Consider the following 27,562-nt stretch of genomic DNA (forward strand, 5'->3'; position numbering starts at 1 on the left):
CACGCAGTTCTTGCATCTTTTGGTTAACCGTTTCTGCACCGGAGCTCAGCGTGTGCGTGGCTTCAGGTTGTTTATTATTGGGCTGGAAGTCAGGTGGAAGCCCTCTCATTCAGGTAATGTAGTGTGAAGTCACAGGACGGAAGAAAACCACACACACACGCCCAGTTGGACAATGAATGGCCTACTTTAACAATGTAACTGTGTTAACCTATATGTAAACAACACAGGTAAAGACTTTTATGAAGGAATAGTTCTGCAAACACTGACTTGGAATAATAGATCGACATTTCCGAGGTTTAGTCCTGACTTTCACTGAAGTTGGATTAAAAGTTTTAAATGCAGTTTTGTTTTTGATATCCATACCCTGGCAAAATATTTGAAGAGTCACGCTTTTATGCTTGCCCACCATTTTCAAATCCTACATTATAGCAGGTCTCACTATTATCTTATAAAAACCTTCCATTTCACTGTTGCTGCTATCTGTCTGTCACAAATTAGGCTTGACAGTAGTCTCCACCCTGTCTGCACTCACTTCTACACCTCTCTTCTGCATCCTCCATTGCTTATTTAAACCCAGTTATTTAAACTCATCTACCTTCACTGCCTCCTTCATTGTCTCCTTCTCATTCACACACATATATTCTGTCTTGCTTCTACTTCTACTTTTTCCACTTTTCTCTATAGAGAAAAGTGGAAAAAGTAGAGAGGTGGAGGTATGCTCTATAGAGCATACCTCCACCTCTCCAGGATTTCCTCCAGCTGCTTCCTATTCTCAATACAGATGACAAAGTCATCTGCAAACACCATAGTCCACAGAGACTCCTGCTTTCCCCCCATCACTGCAAACTGGAACCGAAGCAGATCTTTGATGTAACCCCCACCTTGAACCCACTGAACTGTCTTGCTGTCCTCATACGTGTCCTGCACCACCCTCACATACTTCTTCTCTGTCACTCTGGACTTCCGCATGCAATATCACAGTTCCTGTCTTGGCCCCCTATCATATTCTCTATCTAGATCCACAAAATGCACACTGATTCTGACCTTTTCTCTACTTCTCCATCAACACTCTTAATGCAAACATTGCATTAAAGGTTGCAAATTGTACTTCTTATGCCCTCTTGTCCTGCTAGATCTCAGTGCATTGCTCAGTACCATTTACCATAATATTTCATTGCACATGAAATATTATGGTGCAGTATAGTGCAGTATCTTTAATGTTGTAGGAATTAAAGATACTGCACTACCCTTTGAATCTTAACTATCTAATAGACTCCAATTTGTTCATGTAAATGGAAAGTTCTCATTACACACTAATGTTAATTATGGAGTGCCACAGGGTTCTGTGCGAGGACCAATTCTGTTTACATTATGCCTGCTTCCCATACCATGCATTTTCATTCCTATGCAGATGATACACAGCTCTATCTATCAATGAAGCCTGATAACGTACGCAAATTAGTTAAACTGCAGAAATGTCTTGAAGACATAAAGACCTGGATGACCTTAGTGAAAAGACTTTTTTCCCATTTTAGACCAGAATCTGTTATTAGCACAGTTTCCATTGGCACCCAGTTGGCCAACACCACTAGAGGTGGTCATTGTTAATGCAGACCTCGATTGATCCAGTACAGAAATCTTATTCTTGATGATCCAAATGGCTTGGTTGTATTTATTTACAAACAGTATATAAAAAGAAACATATTTGGCTCATTTGTGCTTTGTTTTCCCGCTCCCTGAAACACAGACAGGAAGCATTATGTTAAAAGTGGATAATATAAAAGTTGCATCCAAAGAAAAATCACCTGTTTTTGTTTTAGTTCTGTAGTTAAAAGAAATTTCATAACAAAAGTGAATTACTTTAAGTAATTGCTGCTGCAATATGATGTAAACTGTGTCGCTGACCTCCGTTTCAGCCTAAAACATATTTAATTCTCAGAAAACACATGCAGTACATAAACATAATTTCCAAACATCCATTGTTACTCGTTCCTGTTTAGACCTTTGATCTTAAACTAATGGACATGAGAGGATTTTCCCACAGGCTTCCAGCTGAATGAATATTTTAGGAGTTTGCTGAGGTATGAACCCTCACACATATCCAGTGACATCTGCATGTCTTTCTCTTTCAGTTAAAAGAAACCAGTCACAGTGTTTAGGGGCATGTGGTAACTTGAGTCTTATTGCCAAACAATTTACTTCAGCAGAAGAAAAGGTGCTCCAGGCACATGATGAAGCTGCTGTGTAGTCACAATCCAAGACATACATATAGTTCACAAACAAGAGCTTAAGTAAGGACTTTCCATGAGTCATTATAGGATTTATGAAAACTAATTTAATTCAATGTGCTGGCCAAGAAATATATGAGTCGGGGAGTGTGAATTGTACTGGAAAAATACAGTATGTAAAGTAGATGATACAGTCTAAACAACAGATAATGCACTGCCTGACCCCACGCAGTAACAACAGTAATATTATGTACAATCATTAAACCTGACATAATGCACTACAGGACATAACTGAAATATTAATACGAACTCTAAGTGGTCTTCAAAGTACCTATAACAAGATTTGAAAGGCCATTCAGTGTTTTGAAAAACTTTATTATATGATTATGGTAATCTTATCTGTATGCTTGGGCACATCACTAACCAGGTATGATTTCAACTGGACATTAACGGCAGAGGCTAAAATACCACATAGACGGGATTTTCCATGAGGCCACATAAAGTAAGGAGGGATGCTCTTGCAGAATCGTTATGTTGGCAATCAGCATCGATCTCATCATCCAGATGAGCAGACTGGACCAGACTACGCCTTTGTGATATGTAGGAATTGTAGCTGCAGGTACCTTAAACATCGAGTCCAGACAGAGGTGATGATGCCCCAAAGCTTTTAACAAAACATGCTGATCATCTTCCTCTTATCAGATAAGGAAAGCTAGGTGAAATAGCTTGAATAAAGCTGTAAAGGTGTCACAATATGGCTAGCAAAGAGCTGTTTGATTTGCTTTAGCGACAAGTTCTTTACCTCAATATTGTGATTTATTAGCGATTTCTCCCAGTTAACATGCTCCTCCTGTTATTACTAAAACACGTTTTTATTACAACGTACCAACTTGAAACCAGTGATCTCCTTTCCCAGATTTTAAATACTTCATTTTTTTTACTGTGTAGATTATTGCATGGATTTGATTTTGAGTCTGTAACATCAACATGGATTTTAACATATCAGTATTAAAAATACATCAGTACCACTTCTCAGTTTCTCTGCTGATTGGGTGTCCTCCCTGAGGAGCTACTTTAGTTAAATATGTAGTTTTCATTCAACTTTGGCTTTACACTAAGAACAGTTCAAAGTATATAGGGGTATTGTGCTTTTTATTATTGACATTTTTGAGTCTTCATAACTTTGAACCTGGATGTCAGTAAAAAGGAGAGCTGTCATATTCTTACACTTAGTTAGATCAGCCATCAACCCTACATGGCGATGGCTTTCAAATGTTTACCCAAAATGCCAAATTTATTTTAGTTTTCACCTGTGAATGCTCAAAAATCAGATAAAACAGCCAGGTGTACCAAACCCTGTTTCTGCTAATACCCTGTACTTCACTTAATGACTTCTTTTACTACAGAAAGTAGACAGTCTTGTTTCCCCTTATTAGTCCTATAATTTAAATTTTTTACCAATTAGACTGGAATAGTGCAGCAGATAAATCTACATTTCCAGGTGAATACAAGTTGCAAAATTTGTACACATACTCTTTTATTGCTTTTTTGATGAAGCCAACTTTCTATTAGCTAACTGAAAATTCAAGATGAATGTCAACAAAGGCAAAAAGTTCCTCTTTTTTAAAGATTATGTAAACTACACTTCCCTTTTTGAATGATCTTTGTGTCAAATGATACACATTCAACTTTGTAGAAGTCAACTTTAAAAGTCATTTTGTGATTTTTTACATATATATTTTTTTAGTTTTTTACATTTTCAAACAGGGTGTGGTGTGCAATAGTATAAATGTGATTTGTCTCAGTTGCATTTCCTGAATGGCTTCAGCCCTGAACCCCCAAATCTCGTTTATTTCTTTTATGTATATTTAGAGCAGATTGTCTCCTTGAAGGTCTGCAATTCAAACCCCAGATTCTGCATCCATGTATTTCTTGTCAGGTAAACTGGTGGTTCTAAAGTTGTTTTTGGAGTGACTGTTTAAGCCTTCAACAAAAAAAAAAAAGGAAGGAAGAGGCCGATAGCATGCCGTGCCAGCACAGGAGAGATGAGCCAAGGGTGTGCATCAAATATGTAAAATTCAAATGAACTACACAGCAATATAATGACATGAATATTAAAGGTGTGCTTTCAGTGGTGTAAAAGGGTTTTAAGTTATACATTTTGATTTACTTGAAGTCAAAAATGTAAAAATCAAGAGTAACATTTCTTAAATGTATCCAGTGGTTGAAATTCTGTAGTTGTTTCTAAGGTTGAAATGACGGTCAAGATGGAAAATGCAGAAGTTCAAGTAGCTAATAGGATTTTCCACACTTCTCCAAGTGGACAAACCTGCAAATTCTGCTGCTTGTATCCACTTTTGAAAGATTGTTTCAGTTATCTGCAGCACTACAAGTACTGTAAACTGTACATGTGCTGTGTCCAACTTTCTAAAGCGTTTCATTGTTAGCATCATTACTAAAAAGTGAGTTCAGCCCACTATCACCTAAAGACAATGATGCAAATTCACTAAATTGGTCAGCAAAACCACCAGCTTTACCCAGCCACTTGATTAGAGACTTTAAGGCTCAGATATGTTCTGATATAAGGCTAAAAAGCCAGCACAGGTTGTCAGGCGTCTACGGAGCCTAGGATGTTACCCCAAAGTGAAAAATGTTTGCAGGAGAAGAGATGTAATCTGCAAAGCTGCTAGCAAACATACAATAAACACACAAAGGACAGGACATGAAAGCAGAGCACACTCCTGCTTTTTTTTTTTTTTTTAGTTTTCAGATGTTTGCTTACAAAACATGTTTCTGGTTGTGCATGAAATCTTTTCTAATACTAATCATATAACATATAAAGCAATTAGGAATGAAAAATTCTCCATTATTTTTTGCATATACCCTGTTTGCATACCTGCAGGAGTAAGAAAGACGGGTAAACACCAGCTTGAAAACAGAACATTCAGTGCAACTTTCACCTCCGTGCACAGACACCAAAGGAAGAGGGGGGAAAAAATCAATTACCTCTTTTTTTCCTTTTTTTAATTACACTTTAGAAGCATAGATGCATTACTTATGAAAAAGGTAGAAAAAACACCAAGTCTTTCTCAATAAGTTAAACCTCTCTGGGCGAAGAGCAGGGCCGACTCACACAACAGAAAATTTCCTAGAAAGCATTCAAATTCAGAAAAACAAAAGACATTTTGAACTCGTGTCACTGAAATCAAAGTGCGTCTCTCTCTTTTTTCTTTTTAAACTTGAGAAAAAGAAAAACACAGAAGATGCAAGTGGCTTTTGTTACGTTCCTTCCACCCTTTTCCACAGGGTTTTTTGCAAGCATTTTTCTTGAAACTTCAAGTTTCAACGTTTGATCGACAAACAAATAAGCTGAGTTATAACTGGTAAAAAAAGAAAAAAGAAAAACATTAAAATAACAATAACAATAATTACAAAGACAGTAATAACGAGAAATGTAAGTAATAAACACAGTCCTGTACAGTCAGGCTCATTTTCTGATTGACCACAGCCAAACTGATCGATTAGTCTTCAGAAGTCTGATAGACTCATACTGATTGAAGAAAAGTAGCCAATGCTGTCGTCTCCTTTCAGCTGCCCTCGGCTATGGTTATAGTGGGAAAAGCCTCATCCAATTCATATCCCCCGCTGCTGTGGAAGAAACACACGAGGGAAAGGTTTTACACACAGTTAATGACAGCTGACAGCAAAAACTCTCAAAACTGGGCAAAAACCATAATGTTTTACCTCTCATTAAAACGTTAAAGTTTTCATACCCCTTAAACTCTTCTTGGCTTTAAAAATAATACTGAGTATTTAGTTTAACTGCTCCTTACCTTTAATGAAAGCACAAATTGTTTTTGATCTAATGCAACATCAAAACCAGTGTTAATTTTGACAACAAAGCTTAATTAGGTTTTATTCATCATTTAGGCATCTAGATTCTTTTAGCTTTAGATTATAGTTGACTGAATCTAAAGTTTATTTAGTTGACCAAAATATAAAGTGTAACAGTTTACAAAGCACCTTATTTTCATTGACATCAAATTCAAAAGGAGTCCACATTTCAACCCTTCTCTCCCTCCAACCCTGTTTATCGGGGGCAGACGTGACAACCTTCCTATGCAAGGAGATCAATTCTGATTGACTGAACGTAATTAGTTCTGATTGGAGTAAACTTATTTTCAAAAAATACAAAAATTAACACAGGTCAGAACATTTATTTCCATCTGGAATTGAATAAATTCCCCCCCAGCTGCCGATTGTTTTGAAGATGGGAGAGTCAGACCACTGTATGAGGTCTTCTCCAGCACATCCAAAACATTCTCAAAGGCCTTAAGGTCCGGATTTAGTTGTGGCTAGTCCTATTCCCTGAACTACTAATCATAATTTGAGTCTGATGAATCCTAACATTGGTATCTTCCAATATCCCTGAAAGGAAAAAAATCCACTGCTGGGAAAAATCTGGTCACTCAGTATATGGTAGTCAGCTGATATTGACCTGACCACATGGAGCAACCCCTGATCATAGCACTGCTTTCACAGGTTTGTAGGGTAGGCACCAAGCATGATGGGTGCATTCGCCTCTCTTCTTACCCTGATGCACTCATTACAGACCACATGACCTTCCTCTATTGCTCCATAGTCTAATCTCTGTTACCTAACAAACTGAACCCTTATTAGCCCAAGTTTACGGCTACACAGCCACTTAGTCTCAATGCCTCTCTCTTCACACTGTGTTTGTGGAAATGCTCTTACTTTCATCATTAAAACACAGCTGTGACTTCTACGGTTGCCTTTTTTTAGGATTTAAATTCACCAAACATTGAAGTGATGCAACACAGTCATTAACAAAGATTTCCTGATCATATTTCTCCCTCAGTGAGAAGTTCACCACTATTCTTCAAAGTAATGTATCTGTAGGTTTGTATCCTAGTTGTAATAGATACAAGCGCCTTAGATGCTTTCTTTGCTTAGATTTTTTTGATTTGTATTTTACTTTCGTAGCGTCTCAGGTTATAGGGGTAGCTGGATAGGCGTATGTTTTTCCTTTCCTCGTTTTTGGCGAAACAACATTGTTAGACAGAACAGCAAAACTATTAACACAAAGCCAATTAAAAATAAGCATCCTCACGGGTAAGTGGGGATTTCTCACCTCACTGAGGTTCGCAGTGAAGGTTGTCCCGCAGAGTGCTCAGTCCAGTTCATGTACCTCGTCCTGGAGGGACGATGAGGGCCGCACTGCTTCACTCATTCGTTTGGCCATAATGTCCCACTGTGGAGCCAATACTTTGGATTTGGCACCTAAAAAAATAAATAAAAAAAGAAGACCATGAGAGATGTCACGGGAGAAAACTAAAATAAATACAGCTCTAGTTTTTTAGTCTACAGGCAAACAAAAGTATTTTCAGATGCTCCCTTATTAGTAAGGGGCTGCACAAAATTATTGCTTTCTTCTGCCCTCTGCTGGCTTCCTAAAGTACTTCAGCACAGAGGAAAAACAACACCAAACCTTATTTTTGCTGCGCTTTAGAAAACAACGTGTGCCTCCACATCTTCCACTTCACTACTTTTTATACGCTTCAATCAAAGCCCATCAGGCCAACACCATTAACATTCACATTTAGTTGGCAGCAACACAAAGTAGCAATAAAATGATGTAATATTCAAGTTAATTGATGTTCTAAATTGAAATTAAAAACTCTAAATGCACTCCTGCTTGCTAGAGAAGCAACGAAGGCTATTTTGCAAATACTTGTTAGTGAGATTTCATGGCAGACTGTCATTCAGACACAAAGTTTTGTAAGAAGTTATATTTCTGCATTGAGGTCTGAGCGCCTCTCCTCAGCATTTACATGCTACTATTACATAATATTGTTCCTATGCTGTTTTGTGGTCTCAGTTTCTTCTTTTCTTTCTACTTTTCTACTCCTCAAACGATTTCAGCAAATCATCGCAATTCTTGATGCTAGAAGGAGACTTTACTCGTCCCTTTCACCAGCTTTTTACTCACAGTAGAAGCTTCTATTCACAATGATGCAGCATATCTCCAACTTCATACATATAGAAACATACTAAAGAATTTAATTGGCTGTTCCATATGTATAGTGTTGTCTGGGTTAAGCAAACAAGACAAAACGTAGCAAATTTTATAAGCAGCAAAGTTGGATGAAAGAAGTTTCTTTTACCACTTGGGGGCAGCAAACACAAACTTGCCATTTAGACAGACAACAAATACAAAAGTCAAGATTTAAGCCTCTTTTGGTCCCCTTTGTGGTCTCTACCAGCTCCTAAGGGAAATACAGCCCTTAGGTTGTTAACGCCTCGCTACTTTCATCAGCTCCTCACTGTGCCTGCTCGCAGCCAAAAAGATGCTGTGAGAGCGTGACAGTAAACCAAAACAGTAAACCTGCAGGCGAAACAGCTGAACAACGAGCTGAAACTCATTACGACGCTCCATAAACTCAATTTGAGCAGCAGACTTGGGTCACAATTTCGTGTGCGTTCTGACCACAAATGATCCCTTTCACTCTGCCACAAAACACAGTCATTTAATAAGACAAATAAATAACGATGTTTAAAAGTAATGAAAATAAACATGCAACAGAAACCCTTTCTGTCCTCTGATATGATTGAGTCAGCTAGTTGGAAGTGAAACAAATGAAAACTAATCCCTAATCCTCGAACCTGGACGATTTCCAACACCGATCTCCTCCTGGTGTGTTATCCCAGCCTGGGCCTGAGGTGGGCTCATAGAGCAGTGGAGATACTCTCCCTCAGGATACACTTACCGAACCCTCCTGATCCTCCTTTCTCCCGTTACCATGACAACATAGACCGTAGCCTCCAGCTAAAGAAGCAAGGCCGATCGGATCCTGTTGCAATCTCCCTCTTGCTCTCTCCTCTTTCCATCCTTCCCTGGCATTCTCTCCCTCTCTTCATTTCCCAGTCTGTCTCTACCCATCTCCCATTTCACAGGGGAGAAAGAAAGTGGGACATAACGCCCCAAAAAATAAATAAATAACATAACAACATAAGAGCCCCACTCAAACTGGTAACCCTTCGGCAGTGGATTGTAACTATGTGCTGTAGCCGCAGAGGTCGCAGGTGTAGATTTATATTCTGCTTAAATAATCTGTGTTAAATGATTCACAATAATGAGATAATAAATGTAAATGTGACATAATTGCAATAATTTAAAAACTGAATTTTAAAAATAAAAAGGCAAATACATTAAGTATTATTTAATTCAACTTCAAAACATGAGAACTGCCTCTTTAATGGTCCAAATTTGATCAAATGAGACAAGCAAACTACACCAAGGCAAATTCAAGTTGCCTGTAAACCTTTCAAAACCCTTTGAATGTTTTTTAAAGGATATTTTCATTTTGAGCCACAAAGGGGATTTTGATTAAAATGCATATTGATGGTACAAGTCTTTAACAACCAAAAAACAAAACAATGTTCAACATATCAAGCATAACTTGGGCATGTGCTGAATTCAAGCTTACAGACTTAAATGCTGATATATTTCTGCCTGCCCACAGATGCTGCACATCTGCAAGCCACATTGCAACCCACCCCCATCCCAGCCTCCTCTGTTCGATACGAAAGCCTTGATGCCGCTGCTGCTCTCCCTGCTTTTGGTTTTCCACATATCTGTGAGGAAGGGTGGAGAGGTGCAAGAACAAAGGCATGCTGCCAAATATATACCACTGCAGATGGAAATAATCTTCTATGGTGGTTGTGACAAATAGGAGTTCGGTGAAGATGACATTCTTTGACGCTGACGAGGCAAACACATGCAGATTGTATATGTGCTTCAGAGTTTCTAGTGTGTCTGGCTCACCATCCAGTCCATTGTGCTGCTCATAGGTACGCTTGCCCAGGATGGTGGGAGAGCCGTTGTTGAGGATGGGAGAGGACTTTATAGGTGTCAGACTGCCTGTAGAGATTGACCCTCCGCGAGTCGGTGGATTGGGCTTGGATGGACGGGGATGTGCTTCTGAAACATGATCAGAGACACATGAAGAAAATGACAGAGGAAATAAATTCATTTTGTCATAATACCTAGCTCAAGGTTCACACCCAGTTAAAAGTGACCTGAAAAACTAGCAACTGAAAAATGAACATGTAGTGGCGAATTGATCTCACCTAAATACCGAACAACAGACTCCAGAGGTTTACGTTCCACAGGTTTCAGTGGCAAAGGCTTTTTTGGCCTGTCTGGTAATCGCAGAGCACCTGCACACATTCAGTGAAACAACACTGTCATTAGAAATATGAGGACGTGTACAGAGCGCCCAAATGTTATAACATGTCATAGTTATGCATGAGGGAAACGGTTCCTTACATTCTGCTTTGATGGCTGCTGTGTTGACTGGGAGGTAGGGGTGCCTGGCCATATATCGAGGTCTGATGATGTCCTGGCAGGTGCGACGTGCCATCCGTGTTAGGCTGGTGGTCTGCAGGTAAAAAGCCTGCCGGGTCTTTACAGCAAACTTGGGGCTGCCGCTGTGGCGAAGGGGCAGGCCATGGGGGCTCTAGAGAAGGTTTAGAGGATGAGAAACTTCTTTTGTAACCAAAATGTTGAACAGCCTGTACTAGTAGAAATGTGTATTTACAGTTGAATGCTAAATGATGGATTAGGGAGAGATCAATTTATCACAGGACTAAAGACAAGGAAAACATCTGGGCTACAATCATTGCCTGATAGGAATTTAATGGCTACCAAAGGGAAAGACAGATGCCTAGAGTGCTTTTTAACTCCCCCCATAAAGTACCCGTGAAAGACAGTTAAGTTCTGACACGTCAGTATATGTCAGTAAAGTTGAGGTCCAATGACCATTAGAATAGGTCCTGTTTTTTCCCAGGGTAGCTGCACAGACAGAGATCACCCTCATTTAATTTCTGATGCAAACCCAGTCATTTTGTTCTATAAGCAGACCTGAAATCTGCCAGAAAGTCCCTCAGTTCAGAAGAGAGCTCTCAGGGTTACTCCTAGTAGGCTTTCAAAGGGTATAGATTTAAAATGCACAACACATTTAAATGACTGGGCATGCTGAATGTTCTGTGCTGTAGGGATTTTACTGAAAACTCAACAGGATTGTAATAAAAAATATTTAAAATAAAATAGGATACACTGCTCTTTATTAAAAAGGACAAAAACCACAAGAAGAGAAATGCATAGATGTATGGTGTGTTTGGCATCTGTAGACCCCAAATTAGGACATTGTGGTACTTTCTCTCTTGAAGTAATAAATATTACTTTTTCACAGGTTGTGGTGGCCGCACTCAAAGATGGAAAGACCTACTTTCCAGCTTTGATTCATTCTCGAGGCTTACTGGGACACTTAATGGAACTGGGCTGTGATTAACTCCACCTTTGCTTTTCCTACTGTCATAAGACAAAATGTTTGCTTTAAAAGAGCATCATTTGGACCATTTTCCCCCAAACAATAATATCATACTGATTCAAGCGTCTCAGATGTCATTTTCATTTTATACAATGACTGGGTTAATTTAAAAAGGCTAAATTAACTTAACTAATAACCGACATTAGATTTTTCTCTGGAAGATGAACTTTTGGTGAACTGCAAGGTTTCCGGCAGACAGTAAGGCTGTTATTTGTGGAAAGGAAACAAAGTCAATATCTAGTGAAGCGTGTGTGAGCTTGTACCATGTTGTTACGGTTGGGTCCGGGCCTCTCGCCATCCAACCTCGTGGGCATCTTCAGCCCTCCGTATTTCTTCCAGTAGGTCCAGCATGAGGCGCACAGGCGACATTGCATGTTGGGAGGTCCCCACGAGTACCACTGGTAGGAGCTGCTGGCTATACACACAAACACACAGCACAAAATCACATGGCTAAGCAGAGATGATTACAAAAAAACCAAAAATGGGTGTAGTAAGCCCTAGCTTTAATCATTCATCGTTAAATTAAGTACAGCCTCTAAAATAATTCAAACAATACTTTGCTGCAGGGCACATAAGGCCATTTTCTCTTCTCTCTATTATGGAAATCCAATATCAAATGTGTGCCGCATACAAAGAGCACAGAACAGATCTTTAAATTATCTGTATTAGATTGAAAATACACCGATCTGAAGACAAGGATGATGGAGATCAACATAGGCTGATGATCTTGGATGCTAGCTAAATAAAAATTAGGAAAATCAGTACAAAAGGATGTTGTCATCACGTATACTAAAACTACAGACGCAGCACCCAAGATCCATACCAGGTTAATTATCGAGCGCAATTAAAGAAGCAAATAGATTTTCACACCGAGACTGAAAGATGTTTAATTGTCGCATCAAAACTGATTAGGATTTGCAAACATCTGAGGCTTTGACTGTATATCTATCACGACAATCTCATTTCCTCTAAGGAGGAGAAAGAACTCTTACATCAGGACAGTAGCTACTGCATTTGCGCAATAACAGGACACAACAGAATGACTTACTGTAGCAGCTTTCACAGGCTCTACCCAAGCCTGGGGTCGGCACTGAGCCTGGAGGTCCTGGGACCGCTGTACCCGCTGTACCCACTGTACCCACTGTACCCGCTGTACCCCCTGCTCCATTTACCAGAGCTGGCTTTACATTGTTACTCAGCTGGTTAGGGTTTGGCTTGTTACTGATATAAGAAGAGATACAGAGACAAGACATTCACCAAGAGAACAAATAATATTCATCAGCCTGCAACCAGAGACAGTAGTTCCACTGATCCAGTACTGAGAGCGTTTGTGAATAATAAAAGAAGAGTTTGTACTGTATAATGAGCGACAAGTGCTGAACTTTAAAATACCAGAGTTGTTGCTGTGACCTTCTCCGCAGCATCGACTGATTTAATACTTGATAATATGTAGGAAAATGAAAGCAGGCTGATAAAATGCTGCATCAAAGTACTCACTAGTTGGGGATGTAGACCTGCTTCAACTTGCTTTCTGCCTCGGCTGCTTTTAATCGTTTCTGGAGCAGAAAAGGAGGTTGTTGACGAGAAGTGCAGTTAGACCTAGTGAATTTCTAACCTTTAGGTACCAACAACAGATTTGTGAATCGCATGCAGATATAAAATTAATTAATATGGGTCACTTAGTTTTCTTTTTTCCTTAAGAAATATATAAAGGAAGTTGTTACCTGCTGTACATATCTATCTGTGGTCTTCCACATGTAGTAATACTCAATAATACTCGTCAGGGATTTCCAGGGCAACTACACAGGGACAGAAGAGGAAAATAATTATGGTTTTAGTTGAGGTGATGTTATGGGAACAGATAGAAAGAGAGGAAATCTTGCTGAAGGCAGGGAATGTAAAATTAAAGCTGAAACTCTTGATTACATGATCATTAACGACTTTAACTAACTGAGAAATTAAGATTGGTACTCAAATAAGATGATTCTCCCTTTCGTGACATTTATAATTATGAATGCTAAAATATCTGTGTATTTCTTTCACATTTTAAGGAACACACACGCATTCAACCTGATGTAGTACTCGCTCATTAAAAAGGTAAAGATACGATTAAAAAACTGAAGCTAAATCGTTACATTGCGTCTATGAAGTTTGAAAGAATATGAGCCTTTAAGTGGTGGCCCCACCCATACTGATGGTGTAGTCTTGTTGTTGGAAAAAAACCTCAAGTAGAAACAAAAGTCTGCAGCACTGACAGCAGATGGCCACCAGGTGGCGGACTGATGCACACAGTGAGAGAACACTAAAGGCAGCGCCACTCTTCTCAGCACTGAAGAACATGAGGCGCTTCAGCAGAGAAGAGGCAGCTTTCACTGGATGTTTAAAAATGCTCACTATTCATTCTTACCATGGGGCTGGACACAGTGCTTCTTTACAAGACTACTGTTATGCTTGAAAGTTGCATAAAAGGAAAATCAGCTGAACACCTAAACGAAGTCTAAAATGGGGAGAATCATAGGACTGGTTTGAGCTGTAAAGGTGTTGGCAAGTTAACTTCTAGAGGGTACGTATTACAGCCAGAGCTCTCTCCAGGATATTCCTTTATGTTTTCTGTACATAAAATTCACAATTTAATTTCAGTGCAAATTGATAATTATAAAGCTTGATGAGCTGAGAAAAATCTGTAAAATGAAATGAATTCAAGTGGCTGTATTTGCAGCTCTTAAATAAACCAAGGACACTTTGCAATACATTTTGTTATTCCATTTGAAACCCAAAGTGGAAAACAGCACTTCTATGTCTGTCTGCCCGGTTCTCAGCTTACAGTCTTTATGTAGTTTCATATACTGCACACAAATATGACAGAACAAAAGCATGTTTCCTAAAATCAAATCCTACTGTTTTCCCACTTACAAAATCCTGCTGGATGTCGGTAAAGTCTTTGCCGTATTTCTCGAGGGCCTCCTCAAAGAGGTTGGCCTCCGAGGCGCTCCACTCCTCCATTTCATCCCTGCAGAGGACGGGTCCACCCTGAGGAACCAGTGCTGCGATGGCTCGAGTCATGTCGTAGCCTGTAGCATGGAGGGTGTCCATGGCATGAAACTAAATGCAAGACAAATCCATGTCAGTGCATGAGTTGAACCAATCATGCATTTCATTGCAGCTATATGATTATAGTTTACCAGTTTAGAGTGTGTAGACACAGCCTCCATGAGAGTATCTGAGCTGTTTCTGTGTGTCTGCATGTGTGTTTGTGTACATGTGGGTAGCTAGGGCTCTCATCCATGTTTTATATATGAGGAAAGGATCTAGGGCAGAATAGACCCACACTAGGCTGGCTAGGTTTTGGGGCCAAATGCTTGTTAAGGATAACCAGACACAGGCTTCAACAATCACTAACAGACTCACGCGCAAGGATTTTCTGATTAACAGTCCTCCTTCTCCACAACACCTTTCACATGTCATGTGTTAACAGTTTAAATCAAATCATATATATGTCTATCTCACCAAGGTGATGTCCCTGGAGGCTGCAGCAGCACTCATATGTAGGCTGGGCTGTCGGACAGAGCTACTGCAGTCCAAAGCTCTGGCAAAGGTACCTACTGACCTGTGGGACACATGAGAAACTACTGATATAGTTCCCTTTACAGAACAAACATGGAAGTCATATCAGCAAAGTCCTAACTTTGGTTCTTCCAAATAAAATATTCAACTCTGTAGTGTGGTCAGACAGATAATGCACCTCAAGCAAATTTAGACCTCAACAGGCTAAAACTGCTTAGCAACCAAATATGGCTTGAAAACTAGATATTCACAGATTTTAGGAAAGGTTTGTAGTACTTATTAGTTTTAGTGAATTCATGTATTTTCTCTCACGCTGAGAATTAAATAACTGCAGCATCTTTACCAGGTGCAATCATAGCGTTTCACAACAAATCAAAAGTTCTACCACATTTAAATCTTCAATCTTCCTGAGCAGCAGTGCGCCGCTTTCAGTGCGGCGGCTATTTTATTTTCTATTTCTCATTCCCTGCAAGTCCCACTCAGATTACTTGCACTTGTGTGTCCATAATGTGCACTGGATCTGCTCAGCTGTGTAAAAACAATGACTCCTCAACTTGAATTACATAAAGGGGAATAGAATGAAGTCTCAGGGAGCCGTAGTTGAGACCATTTGTTGTAAATCTTCTCCCTCAACCACCTCAGGACAGAAAATACAACAACAACAACAACAACAAGCATGCTTCTGGTGCCACTCCTCGCTGATGTGCCCTCGCTCTCTCCACCAGTTATGGGGGTTGGGCTGGGTCAGCTTGACAGAGAAATTGATGTTTGCTCTCTGGCAAGTCAGAGCTCCACGGTAAAATAATGTGCCCATACAAGTAGTCAGAAAGGGACTTCCAGGAAGCGATGTAAAAATAGCAGCTGAGCTGGAACCGGTCCAGATGTGCACAAAGACATGATGTCAAAGAGAAAATTGGAACAATTTAAAGAGGTGAGGTTTTTAAATTTAATGACTCAAAAAACTTCTTTATGGCACCCCATAATGCCCGTTCAGCATGATGGGTGTTTTTTTTTTTTTTTTAACCTTGCCTTGACCTTTCTAGTGACCTTTAGGAAGTTTTAGACTAGCTCTTGGATTCACTTCGGATTCAAGTACACCTGATTAAATGTAGTGCACTCCCTGATTTGTTTTTGTTATTGTTATACATTTCATGTCTGAGCTGACTTACCGTGCTACTACTAAAAACTGATCAATCTGTTTCTCTGTCAGTGAGCTGTTGGGGTCCCAGATCTTCTCCTCCATTTTCTCCAGGTCCCTGCCATCATCCTCACCTAAATGCACCACAAGACAAACAAATGTGGATGCAAGTCCATTTTTAATGCTCTCCAAGATTGCCATGGGTCTTTATCAGGGGGAAAAAACAACAGCAAACACAAAAAACTCAAGTTCAATTGTCTGCAATTTTCCTTTTAGATTAAAATAATAAATAAATCCTGCTTTGTGTGGGGCTTTAATGAATCCCAGAGTTGAAGAGGTGGGCTCTGTCAAGTTGCCAGCCTTCAACCAACGAGCCAGCCTGCCTGAGATTCTAACACATGTAGAAGAATTTCATTAACATGGGTTTAATTAGCAAGCCTAGTGTCCCATGGTGCTTTAATTGCAATTTCAGATGCATCCCACCTGCTAAGAATAAAATTCTGGCAAAACACAGGATGCCAGCAAAACACCATAATCTGGCAGAAAAACAGTCACATTTGAAAATGATTACCTGATTAATGATTACCTTACAAACTATTGGCAGAGAATGCCCGGAAAATATCCTTCTGCTCATCTAAATGGAAATAATAGTGGATTTGTGTTACTAACAAGTTGGATTTAAAAACATTACAGTTTGTACAAAACTGTCAAGTCCCAGTTATTAAAATGAATGCTTACAAATATTTTGCTACACTTTACGACCTATTATATTTCATCGTGGGTGTATACCTCAACGACAGCTTTTTTGATGTCAGATTTGGGATGCGTTATGAACAGTTGTCTTCTCTGCGGGTGACTGTAAAGTCATCAATTGTGCAACACGAATGCAATAAACTGTTATTTCAAATGCTGTGATTATGTATAATCATTGTTAGTCCACAGTGTGATTGCCATGGAAACCCAACTTGGTTGTTCTCTCAACTTTACTCGTAACAGAAAAGAGGAAAAAAAGTGGTGTATTAAGGCAGAAAAGTCATAAAAGTTCATGACATGTTCCTGAAATTTGAGCAGTTGCACAAATATTAAAAAGTTTGACAGTCGTGGCTCAGACTGTTAAACTTTTCCCATTAATGCAGACATATTGCTAAAAAAATAATCAGTCCACTGCAGGGTAAAAAGTGCCCTGCAGAAAATGGATACAGTGCTTCTAAGCGAATAAGTCATTTTTAAAAAGCAGCCAAAAATTTTAAGCACAACGTACCTTCCTTCAGGAGGTCGGTGATGTCGGCCTGGTACTTGTTCCCAACACGGATCTCCCCCTTATCAGCCAGCAGGGTCTTCTGCTGAGGGTCGTATACCAGCGAGTAGAAGAAGGCATCCTGGGAAATACAGATGACAGGAAGGTGTGAGGATGCAATGAAAGGAACAGGAAGCGGGATGGGCGAGCGGAGAGGCGAAAGAGTGGGGTGTATCAGTTGGTCTGCGTGCGTGTGTGTTTGTGTCTGTGTATTTCCCCCCCTCTCCTAGTCTCTCGTCTCCTCATTACAGTACGTGAAAAGAACATTCTAGGTCAACACGTTGAATAATTCATCTGGAAACAAGAATCTTTAAACTCATAAGATTCTTACTCTCCTCTCCTCTCCTCTTCTCTCTCACTCACACACACACACACACACACACACACACAGAAATCTAAAACCTAATTACAGTTGAGACTCCATCATGACCACGTACCTCTCTGTCCAGGTAGGACTTCAGGGCTTCTGTCTCGTTCAGCAGCGTCACACAGCACTTTCCCCTGAAGGATGTAAGAAACACAGTTAAGGAAGAAGTGAGAGAAAAAGAAAGAAGAAAAAAATTAAGAAAGACACAGGAGGAAGTCATAGAGGAGAAAAGTATGAGCCAATATTTGACATGTGAAACATTGAAAAGCAGACGGGGCTTAAAGTCCATGGGATTTTAAGTGGTTATGTAAGTGCAAGATGAAAGCTGCTCTCTGGTCCAAACTCCTCTGCAAGAGAAATGTAGGATACAGCTCAGAATCTCAAATGATGGTATTGATTCAGGTCCAGTTTGCCCAGCTTGGTTTTTTGGAGTTTTTTTGGGATAAATCCTGGTCCCGTGTGTTGACACCAACAGCACTCATCCCTGTCCCCAAACTGCTACAGTCTGAACTGGGATTATTTACCAGCTAATTAGTCATACCTCTCTAGCCTGAAGCAAATACGATTTGGCAGGGTAATAAACTCAAGCACACTGTGTAACCTCGCCACACACTGTTAAGTTAGAAAACTTAATCAAGCTTGAATTCTCACTAAACAAACTGCTCATCAGAGCATTTTTATTCGAGCAGATGTCAGTTTGCTCTTCTTGTGATTTCAGGAATGTCAAGTAATAATACGCTAATGATTAGGTAGGTTTGCCTCGAGCTTACTGATGAGCAGAGGTAGGTTTATATCTAGAAACAGCTTTCTGTTGACATTTACTGCTCAGCGTGTACCCTGCATATGAGTGGATTACTTTGTGTCTGTCTTTCTCGCCAGCACAGCTTCACGTATAGCAGGCAATGTGACATCAAGGAAATTGCAGTATTTGCATCAAAAAGCATGAATACACATTATAACAGTATAAATGAGTCCATGCAATGCATGTAAATAAAAAATTGCAACATGGAAATGGGAATAATCAGAAGAAATTTGCAAATATTTGTTATACTGTAGGTCTTAACATTATGATGCCATCAAGATTCGCTTTTTAGTATTCGAAAATTATCTTATTAATCAATGCAAACAACGTAAACTGCATTAGTGATGTGAATAAGTCCACCTTTCCTACACTTGATCTAAATTTCCTACTTAAGCAAAAGGTGATTCACAGTCAATAATGCTGCAATCCATCTAAATTTTAGGGTCGAGTTACACAGGCCCAGAGACCAGTTACCAATCATCTGGCAAATCACTCGACGTGGGGGAAAAACAAATGTTCCTCAATCTGGTCCAAGTGGTTGCTGACCTACACTGGCTGCAAAAAGGTGCTGCACCAAAAACCTCCGTGTGATTTCTGCGGTCGCTAGCAGACTGCTGCTGTCGCACAAGAGCAATCTCCAGCAATCACTTGCAGCCACTGGGGGTATACACATTTTTTATCCCCCCTCACAACTGGTGGTTGCCAGATGATTACTAACCGGTCTCTAGGCCTGCGTAACTGAGGTGTTAATCAGCCTAAATTTGTACTCATTTACAGTATCAATGCTGCATTAAGCCACTGCTCATTAGCTGAAAATTTCTAACCACTACCAATTTTTATTAACCCCCTATTGGCTTGAAGCCAACACAGAAAAACGACAAAGCATTCATCCCTGATAGTATTCATAAAAAAAAGACAACAAAACAAAAAATGAGCTGCCATTTTTTCATCTTGTTATTACCATAAATTTATAACTACTTTTTCTAAAAACAAGTCGGTTCTGTCTGTCTTGTTTTCTCTTCACCGACCCCCTACCGTCTAGGAAAATTTCATCAGAAATGTTCTGTTTGGAGAAAAAGTTGGGTTTGTTGAATCAACTGTAACCCAAAAGATTTGGATGAAAAGATGAAGAAACATTTAGTGAACAGAACTTCAGTCACAGCATGAGATGGGTATTTGAAACCAAAATAGAATGTCAAGTAGGTGGGTGGGTTTAGAAGTTGCACAAGCAAGTCCCACAAAAAGAAGGTAAATAAAGCATCTAGTCCTGTGACACAAATGAAGTGTACCTGATGTGTGTGGCTGGTAAAGACTCCAGCTGGCGAGAAAGGAAGAGCTCTCTGTGTCTGAGCTGGTGTTTCTGTTTCTCCGGGAGATCCCGCATCTCTGGATTCTCCATCTCCTCCTCCAGCTCCCCTAGGTGAAGAAAAAGAAAAGAAAAAAGGAGGAAGAGTGTCAAACATAAGTACTTTAGATGAGGCAGAACGATGAAGTCCATAAGCGGGGGGGGAAAAAAGTGACAATGGCAAGTGAATCGGCTGAAGCCACACACTCCACACAGAGGATGCACATTTGATAAGCTGCAACGATGGAGCCCCCAAGGACAGGGAGAGCTGTGCATATATACAGATATTTTACATAAAGTGGTATGAATCAAACAGGATGTCAAGTGGACTGAGATCACTTGGCTCAGTTCTACAAAAAGTGAAGTAAAAGGCCCAATCCAGCCTTTGAGAGTGTAAGGTAGCACAGAGTGACACAGTTTAATGTGCTATTGTTGGTAGTTATTCCTGCTATAATACAATCAGAAATCTAATCAAAATATAATCAAGAATCAATAAAATCTAATAAGAAAATAATCACTACAATGATAAATATTTAAATCTTTCAACCCAGACTGTCTTTGTGTGTGTGCACTCGTTCTGTGCAGCCGCGACCTTGAGCTCTGTTTGTGTGCGTAAGGAGTTAGCCTAAACAATCGTCTGAGTGACAGAAAAGTGGAGCAGGCAGAGAGACAGATGCAGAAAAGGGTTTGGATTTTATTGTGCACGAATAGCAGAAGAAGTAATTTTTAAGTCTATTTCACCTCAAATCCTGCAACATCCCAGGTATCGCTGTTACCTTAGGACTGTTCATGCTTTTAATGCCCTTCTACTGATATGCTGTTTGTTATGTCCTGTATTTTTAAGCAAAAAAAATGTCATTCAAAAGTTAAGAGCATGAGAAAAATTACAGAAAATATACACCTGTAAAGAGATTCTGATGTTAAATCTTTGATGTCAATATAGAACAGAAACACAAAAGGGTTTTTTGTTTGTTTTGAAATTTGAAGCCATCCATAAATAATCAATAAAACAGTCCAAACATATGCAGTTAGTGGGGTTGGGTTAACAGGTGATACTAAGCTGGCCATAGGTGTGAATGTGAGCGTGAATGGTTTCGTGATCTCCGTGTTAGCCCTGTGAGACTGGCAACCTACCCAAGGTGTACACCCTGCCTCTCGCTCTATCGCAGCTGGATAGGCTCCAGCCCTCCTGCAACTCTGAACTGGATAAGTGGAAGAAGACTGGTGGATGCATACATGGATGGACATTGCTTCAATTGCATTTTTGAATATTAAGATAAGTTTCCAAAACAATTGCAAAACACATAATTTTTTAAATTCCCTCTCCCACTAAAAACACAAGGTCCAGATAAGCAAAGTCAATGCTTTGGAATGTTTCTGGGTTCAAACCTGCTGGGCAACTGGTGTCTGCCTGTTTGGGATTCTAAATTGGCCATAGGTGTGAGCTAGGGGTGGGCGATAGAAACGATATAAATTTGGCCAACGATAGAGATTTTGACATGTTGGCATCTTGGTATGTTGATGATGTCATCAAGCTGCACCTGTTTTGGTCAAAAGCATCGCAGCGGCTAAAACCATTATCATCTGCAAATTATGCAGACAGTCATAGCAAAGAGATGAAGCACTTTTGAAATATGGGAAAAGCCAAAAACTGCGCTTCCTCCACTTCCGTAACATTGATTCATTAATGTTGAATTCTCTCGCAGCTGCTCTATTCCCATGTTGTTGCAGTATATTGATAACTAATCTTGTATTGTGGATGGATGATCTCAGTTGTTCTCCTGACTGAAGTTTGGCCCGTGTATAGCATCCTGCTATGCGATTGCATTTGTCCCTAACCACCAGAATCCCTCACGTTAACTTTTATCGAGTGGGGGAAAAAGTTGCCGTTCATCCTCCAGCTTCACTGTGCTAATGTTATGCTAACATAGCTGTGTCGCTAGCAATCACGTAGCACAACATTATATACCAGGTAGTCCAACTTCAGTAACCCTGCAAACGCCACTGCTGTTTAGTTTTCTGTCTTCATTTATGTTGGAAGTGATAACAGAGCTGTACGTTTTAATTAGTTTCAAAAATCTCTGTCAGAACATGGTATGTCATGTTTAGGTGGAAATTAGCGAACTAACTTCCTGCTAACTTCTACCTCCGTTAAATTGAAAAAATTCTGTTTTTATGGATGCCTGGATGTTAAACTTAATTGTTACACCTGGTAAAGCGGCAAAGCTGGTGATTTTATTAAAGATGAAAGAATTTAGACCGTTTTTAACTCTTAGTGTTTGTTTGACTTTGGGACCTGAAATGGACCCACATTACTCCGCGAAGCTCCTCACTACGGCAGCCGTAATGCTCTGACAATCCATCAAGCAATGCGGCTTACCAAAGTTGTACTAAAACATTTTTTAACAGATTTCTGCACGCCCAAATTGGTTCGAGGTCAGTAAGCACAACCAGAATTCATACATAAGGCACACTCTAGATTTTTGAGAAAATTCAAGGATTTTAAGTGTGCTTTATAGTGTGGAAAATACGTTATACAGAAGAAAAGAATATATCGCGATATATATCGTTACCGCACATGCTTCAAATTATATCGCGATATGAATTTTAGGCCATATCGCCCAGCCCTAGTGTGAGCATGATCATAAATGATTGTCTGTCTCTCTGTGTTAGCCTGCTATCCTCCCCAGGGTAAACCTTGTCTCTAACCAAATGTCAAATAGGACATGCTCCAGCCTCTCCCATGACCCTGAATTAGATAATAGGTTAAGAAACTGACTGAATGGATGGCTGACTGGATAAAAGAACGGCTGGGTCGTATATTTCCCAGAACACAACCAATAAAATCTTTCTGAGACTCTCTCACACCGTGACACCGATATTTAAAACACGAGAAAAAACCCCCTTTTTTTCTCTTTCTTTCTTTTTTTTAAATCACAGAAGACATTTATTTAACTGTTCTCACAAATTGGATAGTATATTGACTGACTAATAAGCTGAACTTGAGGTGTACAATTCAGGAGTTTCCCTTTAGTTGCGTGCTGCTGATTGAGCTAATTTCTCTTGAGTCAGAAGCTGAGCTCAAAGATTTGTCTTCTATTAGTTGTTCTCTCTCTCCCCCTCGCTCTCCCTCTCACTCTCTCCCTCATGTTTGCATGTAGAAAAAGCAAAAATCAAAGGGCACCAGGTGAGATGAAGGGGAAGGAAAAAAAAAAAAAGAGAAAAGAACAGTTCTAGTAAAGAGGTCCAAGAATGACTGGACAGAGAGATTGCTGAAGAGATCTCTGCCTGTTTAAGTGAGCCATGTATCTGAGTCATCCTTTAGTAAAAGATTGAGCCATGGCTAGTGGGTTAGTACATTTCCAATATTAATTCCTATTCCCATGGATGTGGATGAATGAGGGAAACGCAGAGGGAAAAGGAGACGAGATGGATGGTAAAATAAACAGAGACAGAAAACAGTAGAGAAGAGCACAGGAGAAAAATGTGACAAAAGTGATAAAGAGAATGGGAGCTTAAGATGTAGGCCGAGCAACATAAACACATCGAGGAAACGAGAGAGGGGTAGAAGGGGAGCAATAGAGAAATCAGCAGGGAGAGCCGGAGTGAGAGAGTGAGGAAGGAGGCCGATGAGAGAGCAGAAGTGAAACGAAGAGCGGGAGAGCAGTCAGTACGTGCTCCAATTCATTTGGAGTTTCATTAGAGGAAGCGAGACAGAAAGAGGGAGACAGGGAGCAGAACAAAAGCAATCAAGGGATTTTCAGGAGAAGAGATGTGTGGCCAAAATCAATAAGTACTCCATCTCTCCCTCACTCTGCCCAGCACTCAGCACCCAGCAGACACACTATCAATGCCCAGGCAGAGCAACGCAGAGGCACGCACACACACTCACACACAGCGTGGGCTTCACCATCTTCTTCCATGTGAAGGCAGGAAAATATGGACCAAGATCCAAACAGGAAAAGTACCAGAGAATAACCTGAGAGATGTTTTGTGAATCTCATTTCTATAAAGATATTGTACTGATGTTCCCAGCAGTTACCATGAATCAGATACTAAAAACTGGAAGTACACGTCGGTTGTCCTTTACAAGACATTGCTCTGGCAATTAAAAAATAAATAAATAAATCAAACTTATATTGTGCAAATAAAGTTGTGTTGAATATCAGTGAAACTGGCTTTACTGTGATGCAAAAGTATGCATAGAAAATATTTAAGAGTAAATCAATGTTTTGGGTATTTTTTTTTTTTGGACAGTAAATACATTTAAAACTAGTAATTAGACTCAGTGTTACCTCTGATTGAATATAGCAATAAAGTACTGTTACTAGAATGGATGAAGAAAGAAAGAAAGCAAAGTGAGGAAAAAGAGGAATTATATACAATAAGATCTAAAGCCGGAGTACTTTAATTAACCCCTGATCCTCCAGGATATATTACTGCTCATTTTATCTGTCTCTCAATAATATCCCATTATATAAACAAATATAGCCACAATTAGTCCCAGTTGACCTAAAAAACATACATGTGAAGTATATAAGAGGATTTCTTACACTAAAGAATATCTGGAGTTGTGGGGTATTATTCTAATGTCAAAATAGGCCTTATTAGAAGGAAAGGAATAAGGATGCAGAATAAGAGATTAGATTTGAGGTTTGAGTTGGTAGGAAAAAAAAAAGTGAAGCCCTGTCAAAGACCAGGAGTTCTGTTGGAGACTAAAAACCTGAAACTTTGTATGCCTTTAAATAAGAAAAAAAAAAGCCTAAATAAATTAAATTTGGCTGTTGTCCCCTTTGAGGTCGTCTCCTTTTGCACTCTTGAACCACTTCGAGCATTCCTGCCAATTTAGGATCACAGGGGACTCACAAAGCCTGCCTGTATTTAATGCCTACCTCCCTGTTTGTGTTTTGTGAAACTGTTCCCTGTAATAGATTACTGGTGAATTTACCGATGGTGACCTTCATGTTATCCAGATTGACCTTGAAGAAAATGTATGTTTCTTGATTTTACAATATAAATAGTATTTGCTTGACTTCAAAGCTAAGTCTCAATATGTGGGTGTGAGTGTTTGGATGTGTGTTACTCTGCTTCTGCATCCCCATATCTATTACTTCATACACGCGCACACACTCTAGCAGGATTATGTAGTGGTCCATCAGCAGGGCTGGTCCTTCCAGCTGGCCCCTGGCTGTGAGTCCTTGAGAAGCAATTCAACTCCCCAACCTCAGTCCTCCTCCTCGGAGCCAATCTCCTGGCAGTGCACCCACACCATACTCTACAAATTGCCTCTCCATCTCACCTGTCCCAGCCAATTATCAATTATTGATGAATGGGTCGCCTTACTGTGTTGAGATGGTGAGAGGAGAGGAGAGAGCAGGCTTCAGGGCAAGTTGAGGAGGTGAGGAAAGCATAGCTGATTGGTGTTAACTTAACCAACTGACTACATCTCTATGAAACAGACCACTTTTTATGATATACTGAACTGCAAACAGCTGCAGAGAGGCTCATGTAATTACTAAAATACCACTGGTAAACCTCTTATAACCAACCCATCATATCCATGACTATTAAGTTTAAAAAATGAAACTTTATTTAATTAACTGAATTTAAATTTCAATCATAATCCTAATTTCAAAGGTTGGAGGCTGTCTAAAATAACAGACATCAATGACTTGCAGAGCTATTAAATCCGTATTGACAGCAGAAAAAAGAAAATTAAGAAAATGTAACATGTTCGGAACAAAATGCTTCTGGGGGCGGGGCAACAAAAGAATGGAAAAGTGGTACTCAAAAGAAATGTGTGGTGGAGTATTTTGCAAATAAGTAGGTTTGTTGGGAAAAGGTCAGTAAGACTGGTTATAAAAAGTCTTATTGAGGGACAGACTTTCGTAGAGGTAAAGGTGAACAAAGGTTCCTTAATCTGCCAAAAAGGAAAAAAATTGATCTGCAAAATTGTGGAAGAAATTTCTGAGCTATGTTCCTCCATGTAATACTGTGAAAACTTGGAATATCTCATCATCAACAATACATAATATCATCAAAGGTTTCCAGGAATCTGGAGAAATCTCTGTGCACAAGGCTGATAATCATTACTGGATACTCGTGACCTTCGGGCCCTAAGACAGCACTGCATTAAAAAACAGCCATGATTCTGTCACAGAAATCCCTGCATGGGCTCAGAAACACTTCCTGAAATCATGGTCTGTGAACACAGTTTGGCATGTCATTCACAAATGCAGTTTAAAGTTCTATCAATGCTAAAAAGGAACCATGTGTGAACACGATCCAGAAATGCTGTGGTCTTCTGTGGCCCAAAGCTCACTTACAATGGACTGACGCAAAGTGAAAAACTATGAAGCAGAATCCAGGTGCTGAACTAAGAACTCTCTCTGAGCCTTAAGATACCTCCACACACATACCTTTGCAGACATCCAACAGTGGCCTGGTACAAGGTACACTAATCTTAGCCCAACACATCACCCTTATCCTGCCTCATGTCCTCCTCTGCCTCCTCATTAACTCAAATGACTAATAAAGTTCTATTTACAGTTACAGTAAAAGTTCAACAAAGGCCTGTTTTGATCAATATAATATATATAACAATTACTCACCAAAACTCACCAAAATAATTCTGATTATGGTTTTGGCAATGAACCAAATGCCCAACATTAAACTGAGATGATATTTTCTACACTTATCTAACTGCCCTGTCCTCCATTAGCCGTTTACTTTTAAAATGTGATATTAATTAACTTGGGCTGCGGCTGTTGATTATTTCAATAATCACTGGATATAACGTCTGTCAAAATAACAAAATCCTTTCATTTCATTTACATACCATCCTAAAACCAGATTTATTTTTCTTAAATAAAATAAGGTATACATATATTCTAAACTAAGGCATTGGGGGGGGAGAGCCTTTGTCTTCTTAAAAGACTTTCTAACATTAAAATAAGGCACAAAGGCAACTCACAATATTGTATTTTGGTGTGTGTTCATGAGTATTTGTGTCTTCATGTTTAAGTGTACCAGTGAGTGACTTTGTGTGTCTATAAGCCTTTAAGCATGTGGTAGCTTCATCTGACCGTTCTCAGAACTGAGGACTGCCATGTGCTCTTAAGAAGCGCCTCCTGCTGCAGAAAGCAGAGGTTGTGATGGTGTAGATGTTAATAATTAATGTTAATAATAATTCAGTGTCCTGAGTAACAGCACCAGGTCATTGGCTCAGAGTTTTACTGTGAAATTCAGTTTAATTCAATTCAATTTTATTTATATAGCGCCAAATCACAACAAAAGTCGCCTCAAGGCGCTTCATAGATACAGAGAAAAAACCCAACAATCATATGACCCCCTATGAGCAAGCACTTTGGCGACAGTGGGAAGGAAAAACTCCCTTTTAACAAGAAGA

General features: G+C 39.6%; 1 protein-coding gene across 2 annotated transcripts in view; it reads right to left on the minus strand.

Moving 5' to 3' along the window:
• Nucleotides 1-4,969: 4,969 nt before the first annotated feature.
• mta1 (metastasis associated 1) overlaps nucleotides 4,970-27,562 on the minus strand; it is a 49,653-nt gene continuing 27,060 nt past the window's right edge. Inside the window, exons 4-18 of one of the 2 annotated variants that reach the window (XM_005736563.1) lie at nucleotides 20,099-20,225; nucleotides 18,078-18,141; nucleotides 17,605-17,722; nucleotides 16,375-16,477; nucleotides 15,149-15,248; nucleotides 14,555-14,743; nucleotides 13,366-13,440; nucleotides 13,139-13,197; nucleotides 12,690-12,862; nucleotides 11,905-12,056; nucleotides 10,579-10,768; nucleotides 10,380-10,469; nucleotides 10,075-10,230; nucleotides 7,381-7,529; nucleotides 4,970-5,873 (exon numbers count right to left, since the gene is read on the minus strand). In XM_005736563.1, the coding sequence (XP_005736620.1) occupies nucleotides 7,420-7,529; nucleotides 10,075-10,230; nucleotides 10,380-10,469; nucleotides 10,579-10,768; nucleotides 11,905-12,056; nucleotides 12,690-12,862; nucleotides 13,139-13,197; nucleotides 13,366-13,440; nucleotides 14,555-14,743; nucleotides 15,149-15,248; nucleotides 16,375-16,477; nucleotides 17,605-17,722; nucleotides 18,078-18,141; nucleotides 20,099-20,225 (1,706 nt within the window). In that variant the 3' untranslated portion in view covers nucleotides 4,970-5,873; nucleotides 7,381-7,419. Of the gene's footprint in view, nucleotides 5,877-7,380; nucleotides 7,530-10,074; nucleotides 10,231-10,379; nucleotides 10,470-10,578; nucleotides 10,769-11,904; nucleotides 12,057-12,689; nucleotides 12,863-13,138; nucleotides 13,198-13,365; nucleotides 13,441-14,554; nucleotides 14,744-15,148; nucleotides 15,249-16,374; nucleotides 16,478-17,604; nucleotides 17,723-18,077; nucleotides 18,142-20,098; nucleotides 20,226-27,562 lie in introns of both variants that reach the window. The other variant, XM_005736562.2, reaches the window with a different exon arrangement.

This window comes from Pundamilia nyererei, unplaced genomic scaffold (assembly GCF_000239375.1).
Source record: "Pundamilia nyererei isolate P.nyererei 1_Seehausen unplaced genomic scaffold, PunNye1.0 scaffold00070, whole genome shotgun sequence".
Lineage (NCBI taxonomy): Eukaryota > Metazoa > Chordata > Actinopteri > Cichliformes > Cichlidae > Pundamilia > Pundamilia nyererei.